Source organism: Pimephales promelas, chromosome 10 (assembly GCF_988280905.1).
Source record: "Pimephales promelas chromosome 10, fPimPro1.hap1.1, whole genome shotgun sequence".
Classification (NCBI taxonomy): domain Eukaryota; kingdom Metazoa; phylum Chordata; class Actinopteri; order Cypriniformes; family Leuciscidae; genus Pimephales; species Pimephales promelas.
Window position 1 is genome coordinate 24,124,532 of NC_142778.1, and position 18,447 is coordinate 24,142,978.

Consider the following 18,447-nt stretch of genomic DNA (forward strand, 5'->3'; position numbering starts at 1 on the left):
CACAGCTCTTTTTTCCTCTAGCCTGGTAATACCTGACTCTGCTACTTCACTTTGCTTCGTAGACAGACGTAACTAACAGTAACGATTGATAAATTAAACCCAAAACCAGTCGGGAGTAGGGCCACAACATCACCTCCATTTAAAAGGTTTATCAAACACTCTTCTTGTTCTGGCTTAAGTTTGAACCCCCCTGGAATGTTCTCCATAACAGAGCGAATTGAATCCCTTGTCTCGTTTTCCATTCGATTTCTCTAACCTACAATGTAAAACTTGGCGCTTAGCGTCCACGTCACGGCTCTCAGCCCGCCCTCTGTTCGTTGATTGGCCGGCCGTCCGAAGGCCGCTGGAAAACTGAAAGATAGGCTGCTATCTCAGACTGCGAAATGAAATTAGCGAAAGTAGGAAGTCTGACGTAGTCAGGCTAATATATATGATAATCAGCTGAGTATTGAACAAATAGTTGTGACCTGGCTTAGACCAAGATGGGAATCATGCATTCGTAGCAGTTTTTCTGGTGATTTACTGGATGATATAAGACTCGCCTTAAAGGACAACTCCTTTGGTCAACAACCTTTGGTCTAATAACACATTGGTACCTAGTAAACCGTACTCTGAGATTTGTTTTCATGAGAATCGAATCTCTCTAAAAACTGTTTCGCTTATAACACTAGTTTATAGGGCATAGAGTAAAAATAAAATTAGCCCCACACTAACACAGTAGCATAATAAGGGTCCCTACATGCAAACCAAAGCGTTGAAAATCTTGTAAGTGTACAGACAGTTTAATAATAAGACATTTTATAAGTACAGTACACTTTGCGTATAGAGGCAGGAGCCATCTTTGGAAAACAGTCCAATTTATTTTCAGGACATAGAAAAAAGTTTCAAGTACAGCCTTGTTTATCAGAGTGGGGAAATCTTCAGACTGTACAGAACAATGCATCTCTTGGTTGTTGCGACTCAACAGGTCCCGCTCTGTGCAACACAGGCACTCCTGTTCAGTGTCCATAGCTTCACAATGTCCGCAGGTACACTACCACTTTCCTGAAGTACGAGGCAGCGGTAGCTCTCTCTCTCTGTCTCTCTTGTAGCCCTTTCACGGAGCTCCTGTAGCTCTTTGTCAGTATATTCCGGCTCGAAAAAATAAGACTGTCCATCCACGCTTTCCTCTCGGTAGCAAAATAATATATAGCATTTTATACAATAGTTTGCTTAATCAAGATTGCTTAATCAAAACTTTACCGGAAAGGTTAGTTTTGGCCTGATTGTGTTCGAAATTACGTCCCATCAGTTCGTTCTTCGATTTCACTTGAAGTATATCGGGGCTTTTACAAATAGTTGTTGAAAATAGCAATGCTATATGCACATAATTTGTAAAAATGTGTGGCGTACTAGAGCAAAATATAATTTTTTTTTACAAAAACTATACAAAAATTAAGCCCTGTTTACACAAGAACGCTCGCGGGTGAAAACGTAAAAATATTTTATCGGATGTGCCTTTCGTTTACACGGTGACGGCGTTTTTGGGGCTTAAAGACGCAAAAAAGTGAAACCACCCTCCAGAGTGGAAATCTTAAAAACGCTCCACCGCCGCGTTCCCGTGTAAAGGGTAAAAACGCAAAATTCTGCTTGAAAGTGAAGGTTGTACACAGGCGCGCGGACTTGGTGTTGTTGTAGTATGCACTCCTAGCCGCCTGGAGTGCATACTACACACTCTTGCGTCACCATGTGCACACGGATTTCCCACCCAAAACGCTTGTCTAAACGCAGAATAAAAAGTGATAACGCAACGCCACTTTTGCGTTTTCTCTTCAGAATCGTTTCCGTGTAAACATAGCCTTAGTTAGTAATAAGTATTGGATTTCACTCAGCAAATTTGATGTAGGGTGGTGTTATTTTTAAATGAACTTAAATCATTGTTTCACCCTCTACAGACCATCTGAAGACCGAGGAAGAGCTGGCGGAGGAGAAGCAGATTCTCAATGAGATGTTAGAGGTCGTTGAGCAAAGGGATTCTCTGGTGGCCCTGTTGGAGGAACAGAGACTTAGGGAGAAAGAGGAGGATAAAGACCTGGAGTCTGTGATGCTCTCCAAGGGATTCAGCCTCAACTGGGCTTAGCATAACAACGATGACATGGTTCTGACCGCCAGCGTTTCCCAGTTCCACCGCAGGGAATGTAAAAAATTGCACAAAGATTCGGTCCGTCTCCCCCCTCGTTTTTTTGGGCATGTCAACACAACGTTTACAAATCCACTCACGAGCACGATGATGTTGTTTACGAGTTCTCCTGGCACAACTCAGGGCGTTTTGTCCCTCGGCAGCCAAGGCATTGGTTCCATCCAAGACGTTCTCTCAGTCAGAACGAGAGAATGGAGACAATTTTGTTTTATTATTTTGATCTTGAAAGGTGACATATCTATCCTGCTGATGTTGAGGAAGTCTTGAGACTAATGATCCTACATAAAGCCAGTCTTGTTTTTCCTAGAATATCTGGTCAATCAACTGTTACGTTTTCAGCGACGACAGGTGTTTGGACTTGATTTCCTATAATGCATTTTCTACCTTGACTACTGACTGGAAAAATTCAGCTTTTTCTTTGCAATCGCACTCTTCTCCTGTTTAATACAACACTATAAGCATCAGACCTCCATTCAACAGATGAATGCAGTCTTGTGCGGTTCACAGATAAGCATGTGATGGACTTCTGTAATTGTCACACACCCTCAGTGACCAGCACATGTTGTGTTTGTAGCATTGACAATTGTACAATTTTCAAATTCGTCAGTAGCCACCTGATATTATGGATCTTGGTGTACGCTGGGAGCGAAAATTTCTTTGTCACATACTTCACTGATGTTGGTTTCCATTTGTCTTGAGTGGCGTTACTAAACATATATCCTACAAACCGTTTACAATCATTTATCAGCCATGAATATCTGATACTTGTACTATAGTTTACATAAAGCAGTGGAGTATATATTAGTATATAAACTTCCTCAATGCAGATAGTTCATAAGAATACATATACACATAATATGCATTGATATACAATCAAATGCATTATGCATTTTGTTGGTTGGTCAGTGGTTTTTGGAACAGTTATCAAATCAGATCAAATGAGTTTGTGCCCATATTCACATTTAATTCTCAGGCACCAAGGTTTGGTGTTGTATTTTCCACTTTCTCCAGGTTTGGAGCAACATGCCTTTTTTTAACTTTTCATGCAAAGGCTCCTCACATCCACAGAGTTTACTTATGTTTTCAGAGTGTTTCATTTATAATTGTCTTTAAAATTATATCACATGAAAACGTTTCAGCACTGTCGACCGACACCAGTGCTTATTAACTGCAGGGGCTCGTAGTCATGCTCGATTTGGAACAGGAAACATCGTTATTGCAAATGACCATGCCTTTTTCTCCGTAAGTGTACATTTCATTTTAATCACTGTTAAGCTGTATAGATGGGCACAGATGTTGTTTCTTTTTGTTTGTTTGACTTGTAAGTACAGATAACTGTGAATGAAAACACATGGTCAACAATAGTTAGACTGTAAAATGTTTGACAGATTTTATGGTATTTATTAACGTGTGAAAAATGTAAAGTATTGTAAAGTAAATCAATCCTAATTTTTAAAAAATATGTTGGGTCTTGAAAATGCTTTATGTTGCTAATTTGCATATAGAGTGTTGAATGTATGCAGAGGCAATAAACAATGCAGTTGTTAAAAAAGAAGACTCATTAATTTCAGTTTTTTTTTTTCATTTATTACAATGGGTTTACAATTTTACACTCTTTTGGAAGTTGTAATTAATTCAACTTCACTTCATATGCAGGATTTATTCAAGACTTGTAATATTTCACTTTTCTGTTGGCCAGCTTTCCAGCCCATTATATATCTGTTCTAACACATAATGTGATGTTTGCATATTATTATTTTTCCCTCTTTTATTTGCATAGGATGAAAGAAAAAAATACCACAGTAATTAACTATTTATTCATCTTTAAAGCATTGCATTTTCAGCCTGTGTTTTACTTAACTTTACCTTCATTAATTTACTACTTTACAAGTACTGCAATTTGCTTTAGGATCAACCAATCCTTTATGCAAATCTTTTAAAATGAATTTAGCAATTATCTTCAGATTTAAAAAATGCATATAAAAGGGAAACTGAAGTAAATTCTGGGAATGGCCATATGTTCTATAGTTTTGTGCAACACAACAACCCACTCCCGACTTTTGCACTGACTCCTCAATGTAAACAGTTTACTTTTACTTTTCAGACAGACACAATGGTGGTGGGAAAGACTCATTTCTATGAATCGGTTCATTTGAACCGTTCGTTTTAATGAGCTGGTTCAAAAAATGATTCACTGCGTTCTTGTACGTCATCACGTATTTTTTGACATCATGGTATGTCGTTCTAAATGTTCGATTAAAACTTTATCGATAATGTAATTAGTAAAGGGTTTTGTTATTGAGTATGCCCCGTTTCATTTTGTCGCTGTTAAATGCGATTTAGAATCTATAGAACAATGCGTCACTTGGCTAAAAATATTGATAACAATGCGAGTCGGGCGCGTTCGAAAAAGGGCTCTTATTCAATAAATCATTTATTTATTTAATTAAGTTAAACAAGAAACAATTTGTCAACAAATCATTCAAATTGGTTTAGTGAACCGGTTCAATCGATACATCATAAGATCCGACTCCAAAGGTCGCTGAATCGTCATCACTTGTTGTTACTTGTTAGATACTAAGTTGCCGCCTGTGAGAATGAACGCCGCTAGTTTCAGAGATTGCAAGGTAAGTTAGAAAATTGTTTTCAATATAGTGCATACAGGCCTTTAGGGTTTCTCGAGTTAACTTTTTATCGGGTTCTCGAGATAAAAAACGCAATGGTCAGCTGTAAATCTATCTTGAGAAATGTCTAAAAGTGTAAACCTTTTGACCTGGGGATTACGGTTTAGTATTTGGGTTTGCTTCATTAAACAACTCAACAGTAGAACGAAATGTTATATCACATGCATTTCACGTTACAGACAGGACAAAAGTTTGTATACAATCGCTACTTTAACAACACCTAGAGCAAAACAACAGCATGCTGTAAGAACTGCATTGACATTGAAAATAGGCTTCAGTTTGCGCTTTGTCGGCAGTTTCTATTAAATAACAAGATTCAATTCTCCTTGTTTACAATAGTAAATGGATGCAATTGATCTAAAGTTCTACGCAGTATATTCCATTATATATTGTATTGAATATGGCATTTGGTGGCACAAAACGAATTCAAGCAATCTTACTTGGCCATCAAATCTCAGTAACACTCCTTATACACTCCTCTGGTGTGCATGTGTTAGGCATGGGAATCAGAGGGTCTGATGCTGTCCACTAGCAGCAATGATGCCTGTAAACTATATGATGCTATACTGTCTCAGGTACACACATCTATACATGTATTTTGATAACTATGTTTTTTTTTTTTTTTCTGCATATAACTAACCTAAATGTTACTGTCTTTGTTAATCAGTATGTGACCTGGCGTAATGATGAGACACTGGGAGGAATAGAAGGCTGTATTACAGCTATCAAAGCTGCAGACCCGGACTTTGGTACGTGATTGCAACACTGAGCATTGTAGTCTGTCTTGGTAATTATGTCAATGTAAAAAAGGTTGTTTTAAATGTCTTCTGGAATACTTCTTCTGGTTCTTTATTGGTAAATTGTATTCTGCTGTCACTTTTTTATTATTTCACTCCACAGTGTCAGTCTGCAATGGAAGCTTGTTTCCGCCACCAAAAATAAAATAAAAACGATAATTGCAACTTTTTATGTCACAATCCTGACTTTCCCCTTACAGTTGTGAGTTTATATCTCACAATTCTGTCTTTATGTATAACAAGTCTGAGTTTATATCTCACAAATCTGAGTTTATATCTGAGCAAAGGATTGTGAGCAAAGGAAATATAGAATTGTGAGTTTTGGAATCGCGAGAAATAAAATCAGATTAGTTTTTTTGTTTTTTTTTCTCAGAATTGCCAGATATAAACTCGAAATTGTGAGTTATAAACTCTTAATGCTGAGAAAAAATTACGAATTACATTAAAAATAAAGTCAGAATTGCATTTTATGTCTTCGCAGTTCGTTTTTTCGCAGACTTTTTTATCAGAATTGTTAGAAACTAGTTGTGAAGTAGGATTTGCAAGATGTAAACTCTCCATTGTGAGAAAAAAAGTCAGTAATGTGAGAGAGAATGTTTGTGTTGCATTTGTATTCTATGGCGGAAACAATCTTCCACGTCTTCTCACATTATATAATTTTATCTCAAAATCAATAATCTCAAAATCTATTTATTTATTTGGTAAGTAACTGTGTAATAAGTGTGATAATGTACAATCAGCTGGTCATTATCACAAGATAAACCCCTTCAGCGTTATTCAACGCTGCGTTATTATTCACTGTGCTGCAGTTATGGGTCATGTGATCTCTACTGGGCTGGAGTTGGTGGGCACAGGAAGTTCAGTCCTGCGGAATGAGAGATTGGCCAGCGCTGTGAGGAAAACTGTGGAGCTGGCGAACTGTAAGGAGCTCACGTTCAGAGAGAGAAACCATGTGAAAGCCATGGAGCTCTTCTCTAAAGGGTGAGTTCACATGAAAAAGACTAGGAGCTGCATGAGGAGATTCATCTGATGACATTACCAATGCCTCACATGTGCCCACTCTAAAAATGTTTTGTTTTTTTCTCTGATTAATTTTAAGCAAGGTTGCCTTTGGCCAACAAGCAGTTATGAATTTGTTCTTTTAAGATGCATGTTCCCTGTACTGTATCCTTGGGCTGTAAAGAGTGTGACTGCCATATGAAACTAAGTTTTAGCGTGATTGAAGTTCTTGAATAAAGCAGCCTTTTTACAGAAGTTTCCCAATCATTTATCTCCTCAGCTCTAATGAATTGGCTAGTCAAACCACTAGAATTCTGTGAAAAGATCACTTTAAAAAGAGGGTTTAGAGGTGACATACATTTAGTAAATTTTATCTGGTAAATCTAATCTGAAAAGGATCCTTTTAAAATACCAATGGCTCTAATACAGTTGTTATCATTAACTAAAAATGTGTTTTATAATTGTACAGTAATTTACTGTACAATTTATGCTATTTATGTGTTTATTTTACTGTACATTTTATAATGTACATTATATATATATATATTATTTTATATATTATATATTTTTTATATTATATATATATATATATATATATATATAAAATATATATATATATATATATATATATGAAGAGTTCCATTGCCAAGTGCCATTTGAAATTTTCTTCTAGAATGATAATTTTTTATCAAGCTTGTATATTTAAGTTCAGTGATTTTACTTAAATGGCAATGATAATTACCATTTAATTGTTATTTAAGTGAAATTACTGAACTTAAATATACAAGTTTGATAAAAATCATCAATAAAGAAGAAAATTTCAAATGGCATTTAGCGGCTTTTGCATATGAACTCTTCATATATATATATATATATATATATATATATATATATATATGTGAATGAAGTGCATTAAATGGTGTTTTTCAGAGCCCTGCACAAGGCCTGTGAGGTTTGGGAGGGTATTCTGGCTGATCATCCCACAGACATGTTGGCACTGAAGTTTGCCCATGATGGATTCTTCTCCCTGGGTGAACAGATTCAGATGAGGGACTCAGTGGCCAGAGTGCTGCCCTATTGGAAACCACATATGCCATTGTACAGGCAGGTGCACATGCTCCACCGATGCCAATCTGAATACTGGCTTAAAATCATTTTACCATGTTTGGGTTAAAATCATGTTTAAGTAATACACTTTTTTACTGAAATCTTTAATAATTATTTTATTTTATTTTTCATTTTATCAGGTTCAGTTTTTCATATCTAAGATATCTTTCAAAACCCAACTTGATCTACGTGACAAAAACTATTTTAGAAGTGTCCTGAAATTAAATTAATCAAATTAAAGGGAAAGTTCACCCAAAAAATGAAAATCACTCCCCCTCAAGTTTTTCCAAACTTGTATGAATTGTTTTCTGAACCCAAAGTGAGTAAATGATGACAGATTTTTATTTTTTATGGTGAACTGTCTCTATAAATGTTTAACTAATTTATTCTAAGTAAATGTTTTCATTGGATGTGTTTTCCAGTTATCTTAAAGGGATGTATTCCTTTGGGCTTCTTGAGACTAATTTCTATGACGAAGCTGAAAAAATGGCAAAAGAGGTAGTATTGTTTTAATTGCATATTTAAAGCTGCAGTCCGTAGCTTTTTTGGGGTTAAATATTATCCAAAATAAATTTTTGAGAAAATACATAACCAGTGTTCAAAACTCTCTGTTTGTCTTAGCTCGATTCAAAGCGGTAAGCTTATAATAATGTTTTAATTCCAGTGGTACTGGTGGTTTTCCGCGGGAGATTCGAGCATGTCTTCGCGTCATTAGGTCACATCTGTACACATAAAGAAGGAGTCTCGGCTAGTTGGCTATATTGCGTGTGAGGATGTTGGAGGTGGAGATTTATAGCCTTTTCTTTCTGCACTTGATATAATTAAAGTTGTCAATTTCATGGCAGATACAGAAACGACAATCACCAGTGACAACAGATTCACTCGCTGTAAATTGCAAAAGACTTCGTTTGTGCAACCGGACCCATGGGAAAAAACGGAAGGACACTAATGTAGTCACGCAATGCTGATGTTTTGAACATTGTTTGAACACAACAATTTGAGAACAAATATAATTTGCACGGTTTTGTGTGATATGATAAGCAATTTTTAGATTTATATTTGTTCTCAAATTATATTTGCAAATCATATTTGTTCTTAAATTTTTAATGTAACCAACTGAGCATGGATGAACACAATGTTTGAGGAGACTGTGAGGCTGTCAATTACTGTGCCGGTGTGGATACTGGCATTCAGAATCACAGATTATTCTTTTTGGAAGTATGACCAACATAAGAATTTTGACCAGAAAATGTCATCTAAATAAGTAAGAAACATCCAGTTTAGTTGTTGTTCTGACATTGCTTGTTTTTGCATGGGGCCAGTTGCAGTCTCTTTTTTTCTGTAGCCACTCCGAAGTCCGAAGTCTTTTGTATTTTAGGCTTGTCCAGTTTTCCATTTTTCTCTCCGGATTGGCCTTCCATCCACACTGAGACTGTGTTTAAAGTCAATGAAATTGACATTTGGAATACGCTCTCCAAAGCGGATACATTTGAAAATGCTGTTTTCGCGTTGTAGTGTGGATTGTGAAGCCGCCCCAGAGGTATTTGAAAACGATAATGTGATATGTTGTACCAATAGATATTCATGTCTACTGCTATAGAGCCTGTTATGTGCTATTCACTTTTAAACTGTTGCTGAAATATGTTACTTTGCACACTCTTCATATCACAGTACTCCTAAGATGACAGAAAATATACTCGCAATACAGGAGAGCAGTTACGTTATAGACCAAACAGGTGATTGAGTGCAACCTGGACACCTTAGTGATGGTGAGATATTTTGCTAAATTAAATTATCCTGTTAGAAGAATTGGGCGATAACTTTATTTATTGTTCCATATTGTTTGTATCATCTCGGTGAGATTTCACGCATTAAGGTTGATTTTGAAATTTCTCATACACACTGAAATGTCGGAAAACGCCTGAAACGCTATTGTGGATGGAGAGCATTTTAAAACGAAAACGCCGTTTTCAGACGTATCTGGGATTAATGTGGACGTTGCCTTAATATTTAAAAAAAAAATATATATATTGAACTATATTTCTGCTAAATAAAATGCTGGGGTTTTTTTGTTTGTTTGTTTGTTTGTTTTTTCACAATTAGTATTTTTTCTTGTTAACGGAAAGCACCATTATTATATTGCATTTTCCCTGCAGGGTCTGGCTTTGACTCCTCAGGACGGTTGGAGTGTCCATGCTGTGGCTCATGTCCATGAGATGAAGGCAGAGGTGGACAAGGGGCTAAAGTTCATGGCCTCTACAGAGAAAGACTGGATAGTCAGTTTCAGAAAGATTGTATAAACACAGCACATTGTGTATGGGAAAAACGAAACAAAAAATCAGGTCATATGATCAGGTCTTATTTCTCCCTTAAAGGTGTCCGACATGTTGGCATGCCATAATTACTGGCACTGGGCTCTATATCACATTGAGAAGGTAAGAAAAAGCGAGGCAACATAGTTAAATCCACTACAAAAAGAACACAAGTTACTTTTATCCATGTGTCTTTTTTTCTTTCTTCCACAGGGGAATTATGAAGCAGCTTTGAATATTTTTGATGAGCAGGTCAGTTCACTAGACACTAGCGTTGTGCTTATGACACTTCTTGACAATGCGTTTAAGAAGTGGCGTGGTACTACTGTGGTTTGCATTGTAATACCATGGTGTTTTTTTCTACAATGTATCATGATATTCTGTTGAAGTGCTTTGGAGTACCTTAAATTTCATGGTGTGTGAATATGGTAAAATATTCAGTATATATCCAAGATATTTCCATCTGATACAACCTGTGGTACTGCCACAGAACTTAAATCATGAAGACATGTGGTGAATGTAATTAGTCACACAAGGGGAGAAGTGAAAATCCTGTCTTGTGTTCCATATGGAATGTGACGTATTTAAGATGGTGAAAGTTGAATTGATTTAGACAGGAGCATATGGGTGTCAAGCCAAGTTGTTTCCTGACTACACTCTCTTGAATATAGAGTATATAAATCTTTCAATTATTTACTGCAGAAACACACTCTGTCAACAGACCATCAGTATATAGGCTAGAAATTCGAATATTGAAAGCTACCAAACTAAAATTAGAGTTAATGCATTCATTAATGCATCAATAACCGATCGTTCTTTATACAGAAGGGTTGAAGTGACAATAGAATATTTTTACATTCACCTCAGCAGGTGCCTTCAGTTTAGGCACAGTGAAGAAACTCTTAACCAGAATGCTTTATATTTAGAAAGTTGTTAAAAATGGAAATAACACTCTGATAACTGTCAAAGCCATTAACAAAGATTACATAACTTAAAAGCTCAGTTATATAAAGAGCAGTAGTTAATGTTGAGTATATAATGAATCTACATGGTTCGAGGTTTGTGGACACCAGAACAAAATGGAATGTTAATATGGAGTTAGGTCTCCCCTTTGCTTTTACCCCTTTTTCAGTTTTTGACCCCTCTATGTGCCAACCATGCTAAAACAGAATAAATACACCAAATTATACTTAAAATGTTGGTGATTGCACAGCCATATGCTTGATTGTATGCACCTGTCAGTAATGGACGTAGCTGAAATTGTCAAACCGGTTGATTAGAGATGAGCATACACATGGTGTATATGAATTAGTTTAATGATCTGCCATTATACTCATTATACAACTTATTATATAATGTAACAATGACAATGAGAGTTATGACAAGTTGTTACCTAGATGTGGAATAGAAATGACTACTTTCTCCAGGTTTTTCTGCGCTGTGTGAAGTCTGGAGCCATGCTGGACACCGTTGATGCTTGTTCATTGCTCTACAGACTAGAGCTGGAGGGTGAGATATTATTAAGTCTTAAAATACAGATTGAAAACAATAAAACCTCACCATCTCTGAGCAGGAGAAATGTTACTGTAAAAATGTTAATTTCTGTTTTTCATCTAAACACATTTGCTTTTAACACTTTAATCAACGCAGGTTTTGTCTGAAATCTGCTCTAGAATAAAACGTTAATCCGTTGTGTTAAAAGCCCTGATGTGGTGTGAAGATCATGTGTTAGGCATCATGTGATGATGTGAAGACTGATGTTAGGCAAGTTTCTGAACCTCTGAAATAAGAGTATTTTTGGGGAATGAACTTGGCTGGTTGGAAATTACGGCATATATATTTCATTCACGTGTATACGGTATAGTCAGCTTTTAGAATGCTTTTTGCAATTTATATTTTTACAGATATACATATTATTGGCATTCTAAAACTACTGTCAGGGTTTACTAAAGACATTTATTGAAAAATTAGTGATGAAAAGCTGACACATTTTGCGGCTGACCTTTATTGCATTTGTAGGAGTTTCCTTTGAGACACAACATTTATGGGAGGAGAGTATTCAAATAAATTATGCAATTTACTAAGGTTTTCAGGAAATCAATTTACTGGTATTTGTGCTATTTATTTAATAAATAAAAAAAACATGTTCTAAAGTGTTTTGCACTTGACATTGCTGTCTGTGTTCTTTAATTTTCACATTGCCAGTAGATCATCCGCAGAATTTCCACTCCCATATGCACGTTTACGTTTTTGCAGTATCATGCTAATTTGCCATTTAGTAAATCACACATCAGTAGATAATCATGTTTGTTTAGAAAAAGTATTATATTCATTTGTGTGTTTTAATATAATAGCATCTGAAGTCCATTCTAAAGCGTGCAAGCTTACAAAATTACTTGAAACCCTTCAAACCATGCTGCTTTTAAAGGATTAGTTCACCCAAAAATGAAAATTAAGTCATTAATTACTCACCCCATGCTGTACCAACCCCCGTAAGACCTTCTTTCGTCTTCGGAACACAAATGAAGATATTTTTTATTAAATTTGATATGTGGATCACTGCCACATAGGCTGCCTAAGGGATTGAAACTTGACAGCCCAGAAAGACAATGAGTCGAATAGTCGAATAAAGTTGTTATTTTTGTTTGTTTGTTTTTCGCACAAAAAGTATTCTCGTCACTTGATAAACTTATAGTTGAGCCACTGTTGTCACATGGAATATTTAAACATTTTCTTCATTGTCTTTCTGGGCCGTCAAGTTTCAATCCCTTAGGCAGCCTATGTGGCAGTGATCCACCTCTCAAATTTAATCAAAAATATCTTCATTTGTGTTCCGAAGACGAACGAAGGTCTTACGGGGTTGGTACAGGATGGGGGTGAGTAATTCATGACTTAATTTTCATTTTTGGGTGAACTAACCCTTTAAGTTCATGTCTGCTATGAATTGATCTTATGAGCTCAAATGTTTTGTACAATGCTAATTCACAGGACAGAGTTGACTTGAACTTTGGTAGGCAAACATGTACTTTTGCTCTCTTGTATACACATGCGTATGAATTGAAAGTGAATGGATTGTGAAGTCTAGCATGACCGGAAGGCACCAGTTGGAGGGGTGTTGGCAGTGGCCAGTGTAGCTAGCGACCCTTTGCTTTCTGGCTGGTGTAGTTGCCGACAGGCATGGTTCAGAAACACAGATGAGCTGGGATAGTGGGATGTGTAACTGGATATGTTTGATTAATGCATAAGAGGCATGCTGTTGTGCTGAAACTGGTGTTTGTGTGTATAAAATGTTTTCTCGGCAGGTGTGAGCGTGAAGGACCGCTACAGAGAGGTGCTGCAGGTGACCCAGCCACATACAGAGGACCACACATTACTTTTCAATGACCTGCACTTCCTCATGGTTTCCCTGGGAAGCAAGGAGAGCGCCACCACTCAGCGCTTGCTGGAGAGTCTGCAGGAACTAGCTAAGTGAGCCGCATGCATTACACAACCCACTCAAGAGATTACATTACAGCCAGGTTCTGCTCACGGGTGGGAGTTTGTGGAAGCTGAGTTGTGGACTGATGTAGCATGTCTTCAGTCTCTGTATGAGATTTCTTATTAATGTCCCTGCTCTGGGGAAGACTGGCATCCTCAAGGCTGATGCACTGCATGCATATTTATTCCGATTTATGATTATGGCCAAAACAAACATCCGGTAATGGTTGTACAGAAGGAACACAAAGTGTATTGAAAGTAAATTTAAGCACGATAATATGATGGAGAGGAATCCCCTGAAAGCTGTATTTTCAGCTCAGCATCTGTTCAAAGAAAGCAGTGTTTTCTCAAAGAGCAGAATGTTTTTCGTTATCCACTTATGTTCTTTAGGTTTTAAGGAACAATTGTACACACAAGCACACAAAAACCTAGCCAAATTGGTTGTCTAAACCAGACATTTTCTAACTTTTTGATACCACAGACCACCTAAAATATGAAAGGGAATTTTATATTTTCATGTGCCGCATAGATTTGCTCTACACTGTGAAAAATCTTTTATCTTTCTATTATGTTGACACTATTTTTTTCTACTCACCATTAGACTACTGTTAGATGGATAAAACCTGAATAGAAACAAATAGGGCACAAATAAAGCAGAATGAAACGGTATTAATATGTATATAATTTCTAAATAAATCTGTAAATGAACCTTTTACATAATAATAATCATATTTTTTTCTTCTTTTTTGTCTTATCTTTAACCTTTTTGTGGTTAAATCTCTTGCAGTCCCCCAGTTTGAAAACCCCCCTGGGGCTTCATTTATAAAACCTTCTTAGACTCTGACGTAGTGCTAAGCACTTTCTGAAGCATTAGGCCGTTGACTGGTGCTCTTTTATATGTTAATGACATTGATGCCGTTTACAAGGTGGTGATCTGAAACCATTCATTCTGCTCACAATTTCATGCTTATACATTTTGACTTCTGGTAAAGAGTGTACGCACTTTTTGTGTGCATACGTTCCTTCTCTAAATCACACGTACATGCTTTGAGAAATTATCCTAAGATCAAATGTAGGATGGATTCCACACAACATTTTATATATGAGGCCCCAGGTCTAAACAAGGAAAAAACCTTCTGAAACAATTTAATTTTCTTACTTTGTATAACACAAAACAAAATGTTTTAAAGGGGTCATGAACTGGCATTTTAAATTTTATTATATTGTTTTCTGTGGTGATCTTATGACGTTCGCTTGGTTTTTGCATTCAAAAACATCAAAATGAATAACTAATAAGCTATTTTCTACCCTAGCTTTGAGAGCAGCTCAGAAACGCACGGTTTTTATAGGCGTTTCGCACTGAAGACTTGGAACTAAAAGCCTACTTTTTATTATAGTTATAGTTTTGCATAGTATAATGAGTTTTTTAACTTACCTCGTCGGTGGGGAAAATTGCTTTGAAAACGTCCAATGTTGTAAAATGGCAACCAGAACGATTCACCCATACATGTTCGACCCAGAGTCCGTGTGTTGCACAATTCCTGTCAGATCCATAGACGGCACAGCACTGTTCTTTACTCCTAATCGGTCTGCAAATCCAGTCTTGTTTACAAAACAATCCTCAGTGAGATGAAGCGCAATATTTTGTATTGATCGGTAGCTCGATCCAGTTTGTCATCATGAGGTAGGCATGTGTGTTATTTAGCTATGCGTGTAATGCGCGAATCGGTGGGCGGGGCTAAACCGGCCGTGTTATAGTAGGAGTTGATCTTCTGCGGGGGTGGTGTTTTATCCTCTTTGACATCATAGTTCCCCACTTTTAAAAACGAGTCGTTTGCTGGGGCTGGTGTCAAGAAAAGCTTTTATTTGACTAACAATGACGTTTTCCGTTTTGAAACTTACAGGATATTCTTATAATATGATAAACTCTTAGATGTCAAAAGCTCAAGGAAAATTAGATTTCTCAGTTCATCACCCCTTTATTATCTTGTAAAACATATAGTGGCTAAGGGATGGTAAACAAAATAAAAGTCAAATTTGTTGTATTTGGAGTGACATACAAATGAATAAGTGATGACAGAAATGCATTTTAGCATTAGTCATACATCTCTGTTTTCCTCCCTCAGAGACCCAGCAGAAAACCATCAGTTCCAGATAGCTGAGAGTGTGGGGCTGCCCATGTGTCAGGCTCTGCTGGAATATGACCAGGGAAACTACAACCAGGCCGTGGAGCTGCTTAAACCCATCAGAAAGCGATTCGTAGAGATAGGGGGCAGTGACGCACAGGTCTTTCACCGCTTCACTGCAGTATGTATTAGATAAGCAGTGTTTCCACGATAAACAACCTCCTTATTTGTTTCTCTGCAGAGAGATGTTTTCAATCAGCTCCTTATTCATGCTGCCATGAAGTCGGGAGACAAAGAACACCAACGATTTGCCAGGTACACGCTGTTCTAACCCTCTAAGTGGAAAATGGTTTACAAATAGCTCATTTGTTATCTTTTGTGCTTTTATGCTGCACTTTAAAGCTGTTAGGTTTACAGCTTAAGCTCTATAGACAGTGTAGGATGCAAGCTGACAATATCCACATTAGCGTAATTTGCCGTTAACTTCCATTGTCATTCCCCTGGCAGAATCTAGAAGTAAATCTTAAAATCTTTAAGATTTGTTATTAATTAGTACTACCCTTTTTAGATTTTCCTGATTAAAGTATTTATTTTCTTCTTATCGCTATCTACTAATCTGTGTCATAAACACAGATGCCTTTCCAGGCTGATAAACAACTTTTGTTAACTGAATAGAATAATACATCAGAAGCCATGGCCAAATACCTTTCAAAAAGAAAAGACAAGGGTATTCAATGAACTGGTTGTGAACAAAGGAATAGAACAGATTGAAAGTGCACAGTTGGCTTCACATTTTCATATAGTAATCGGTAAAACTGCTATACAAGGCCACAGGGTTTCCAATTTCCATTAAAGACGAACTGTCATGTCAATTGATGTGCTGTCCACGGATGTGCCAGGTATTTGTGTGTGATTCAGTTTCAAACGGAAATTTACATGTTGCATTTCATTAGTATGCAATGCTTATAAATCGAAACTCTTCCCTGTTCGAAACTCCCACCTGTTCTACACAGGTTGCGCATGTAAATATTTTTAAAATGCCTGATTTAGACAGCAGTGTTTTCCTGCTTGAAATTTCTTGGACTCTTTCTAAGGAAGCAGGTGCTGTTGTGTTTTGTCCCTAGATGCATGCTGACTGAGAGAGACGCAGTGCGGCCAAACTCCCTGCTCACAGACCGTCTGATCCAGAGAGCCCACTCCTTACATGTTTAAATCCAGACCCTTTTCCCAAAGCGCTTTACATTCTGTTCTCTGGTGGTTTAATTACAGGCCGCTTTCCGAAGTCATTTAACTACAGACATGAGATCAGACTGTGTACAGCCCAAGAGTTTGCACTGAACAAAATCTTGTTTAATTGGGTCGCTTCTCTGACTGTGTCTAAATGTTAGTCTAGTCTCTTCCATTGCGTGACACAAATTAAATGGAAGTGTGAAAGAAATCCCTTGCAAAGATATATTGTATGACATTTTATTCAAGTCTGAGCAGTTTTCTCTCTAGGCACTGATTATACAATAAAAATCAACGTATAAATATGCGTCCATACTTTTTTTAATCAAATAACAACTAAATGTAAACCAAAATAGAAAATGAAGCTCCGAGGCAGAGTGAAATGAAACAGAGGAAAGTGTGCTGTAAGTGTGAGCGCAATCGGTGCAGAATGAAAACATCACTCCAGCGCACGAGAGAGTTTGGCGGAACTGCAGGTATGCTGTGACTTTCTGCTGCCTCCGATCTCTTTCTGGATCTCAGAAATGAGGATCTGAGACAGAACAATGCCTGCGATCTGTAGATCAAACAGAAGAACTGTGTCAGGAAAGCAGTGTGTGTGGAGAGAGGATCATAATTTCAGTTTCTGCCCAGCACCCACTGAAAAATGTATGAATGGAAATGCAGCACATTGCACTGAATTACAGTATATGGAATAAGCATACACTCATTTCAAAAGGACCACAATCTTGAAAGGGGATATGTGTATAATTTAGGTTGTCTGGATCTATGCCTATACTCAAATATACAAATTATTAAATAGGTCACAAACATACATTATGATCTATTTGCTCATTATTTCAGTTCAATTCAAACAATAGAAGTTGATTAAGAAAGCTGCCGTGACGTCAAAACTCGGAAGAGTAATTCGCCAGTGGTTTCCTCGATATTTTCATATAACTTTTTATAATAGGGTAAATCACACACACCCATATCAGAAATGTGAATTTTTAATCTGTTACAGGCCTATATGGGCCATTCTACAGAATTGGTGCAAACTGCTGTTCCTCATCCAAAAAAATACATAAAGCATTTAATTATTAAATCTTAGATGTTTACTAAGATCATTCAACTATCTATTGAAAGCCACAATAATATTTAAGATATCAGTAAGCTTTATATAAATGAAAATCATAATTTATAGGCTACTTTCAATTAGGAGGTGGCTGTCCCAAACCCTAACCCCTAAATTTCAACTTGTGAAAATGATATTGAATTTTTTTTTATTTTATTTTTTTGCACATTTTCCATTCTTGTTTTTTTTTTTTTTTTTAATATACCTATATTTTATTTTTAAATCATGAAACTTTATCTTACAAAAAAAAAAAAAAGAAGTGTCCTGCATTTTCATGTCACTACCAAACGCTACCAAAACAGTGAATATTGTAGCCCCACCCCTTTTCAGCTTTGCGCTCGTTGTCTTTTGACTTCCGGTCTGTATTTTCACAGCGATCTTGCATAGTATGAATGAACTGCTCGTAAAAAAAATTCCGGGTCGAC

The 18,447-nt window shown here is 36.8% G+C and overlaps 3 protein-coding genes across 8 annotated transcripts in view; 2 read left to right on the forward strand and 1 right to left on the reverse strand.

Moving 5' to 3' along the window:
* mical3a (microtubule associated monooxygenase, calponin and LIM domain containing 3a) overlaps nt 1-3,734 on the forward strand; it is an 88,967-nt gene extending 85,233 nt beyond the window's left edge. For all 5 annotated transcript variants that reach the window (XM_089116342.1, XM_089116338.1, XM_089116339.1 and 2 more), the window contains one exon: nt 1,935-3,734. In XM_089116342.1, coding sequence (XP_088972468.1) covers nt 1,935-2,119 — 185 coding nt within the window. In that variant the 3' untranslated portion in view covers nt 2,120-3,734. The remainder of the gene's footprint in view (nt 1-1,934) is intronic.
* Nucleotides 3,735-4,647: 913 nt separating this feature from the next.
* ttc38 (tetratricopeptide repeat domain 38) lies at nt 4,648-17,538 on the forward strand. 2 transcript variants are annotated; one of them, XM_039664446.2, is made up of 14 exons: nt 4,648-4,806; nt 5,361-5,438; nt 5,531-5,612; nt 6,470-6,641; nt 7,590-7,763; nt 8,189-8,264; nt 9,923-10,042; nt 10,142-10,201; nt 10,292-10,330; nt 11,506-11,587; nt 13,381-13,546; nt 15,682-15,841; nt 15,923-15,996; nt 16,806-17,538. In XM_039664446.2, exons 1-14 carry the CDS (start codon nt 4,777-4,779, stop codon nt 16,891-16,893), a joined length of 1,401 nt encoding a protein of 466 aa, XP_039520380.2. In that variant the 5' UTR covers nt 4,648-4,776; the 3' UTR covers nt 16,894-17,538. The 2 variants fall into 2 exon arrangements, with proteins under 2 accessions (XP_039520380.2, XP_088972469.1); XM_089116343.1 differs by lacking the exon at nt 5,361-5,438 and having other exon boundaries at nt 4,723-4,806.
* The window catches only part of tspan33b (tetraspanin 33b), a 150,106-nt gene continuing 148,899 nt past the window's right edge, over nt 17,241-18,447 (reverse strand). The window contains exon 8 of the mRNA XM_089116344.1: nt 17,241-17,464. Within this exon, the coding sequence (XP_088972470.1) occupies nt 17,348-17,464 (117 nt within the window). The 3' untranslated portion in view covers nt 17,241-17,347. The remainder of the gene's footprint in view (nt 17,465-18,447) is intronic.

Bases quoted from the DNA above. Each gene is read 5' to 3' on its own strand.
- ttc38 (XM_039664446.2), top strand. From the start codon at position 4,777: ATGAACGCCGCTAGTTTCAGAGATTGCAAG. The intron at 6,642-7,589 runs GTGAGTTCACAT...GGTGTTTTTCAG, and splicing joins ATGGAGCTCTTCTCTAAAGG to AGCCCTGCACAAGGCCTGTG. The intron at 15,842-15,922 runs GTCTTTCACCGC...GTTTCTCTGCAG, and splicing joins TAGGGGGCAGTGACGCACAG to AGAGATGTTTTCAATCAGCT.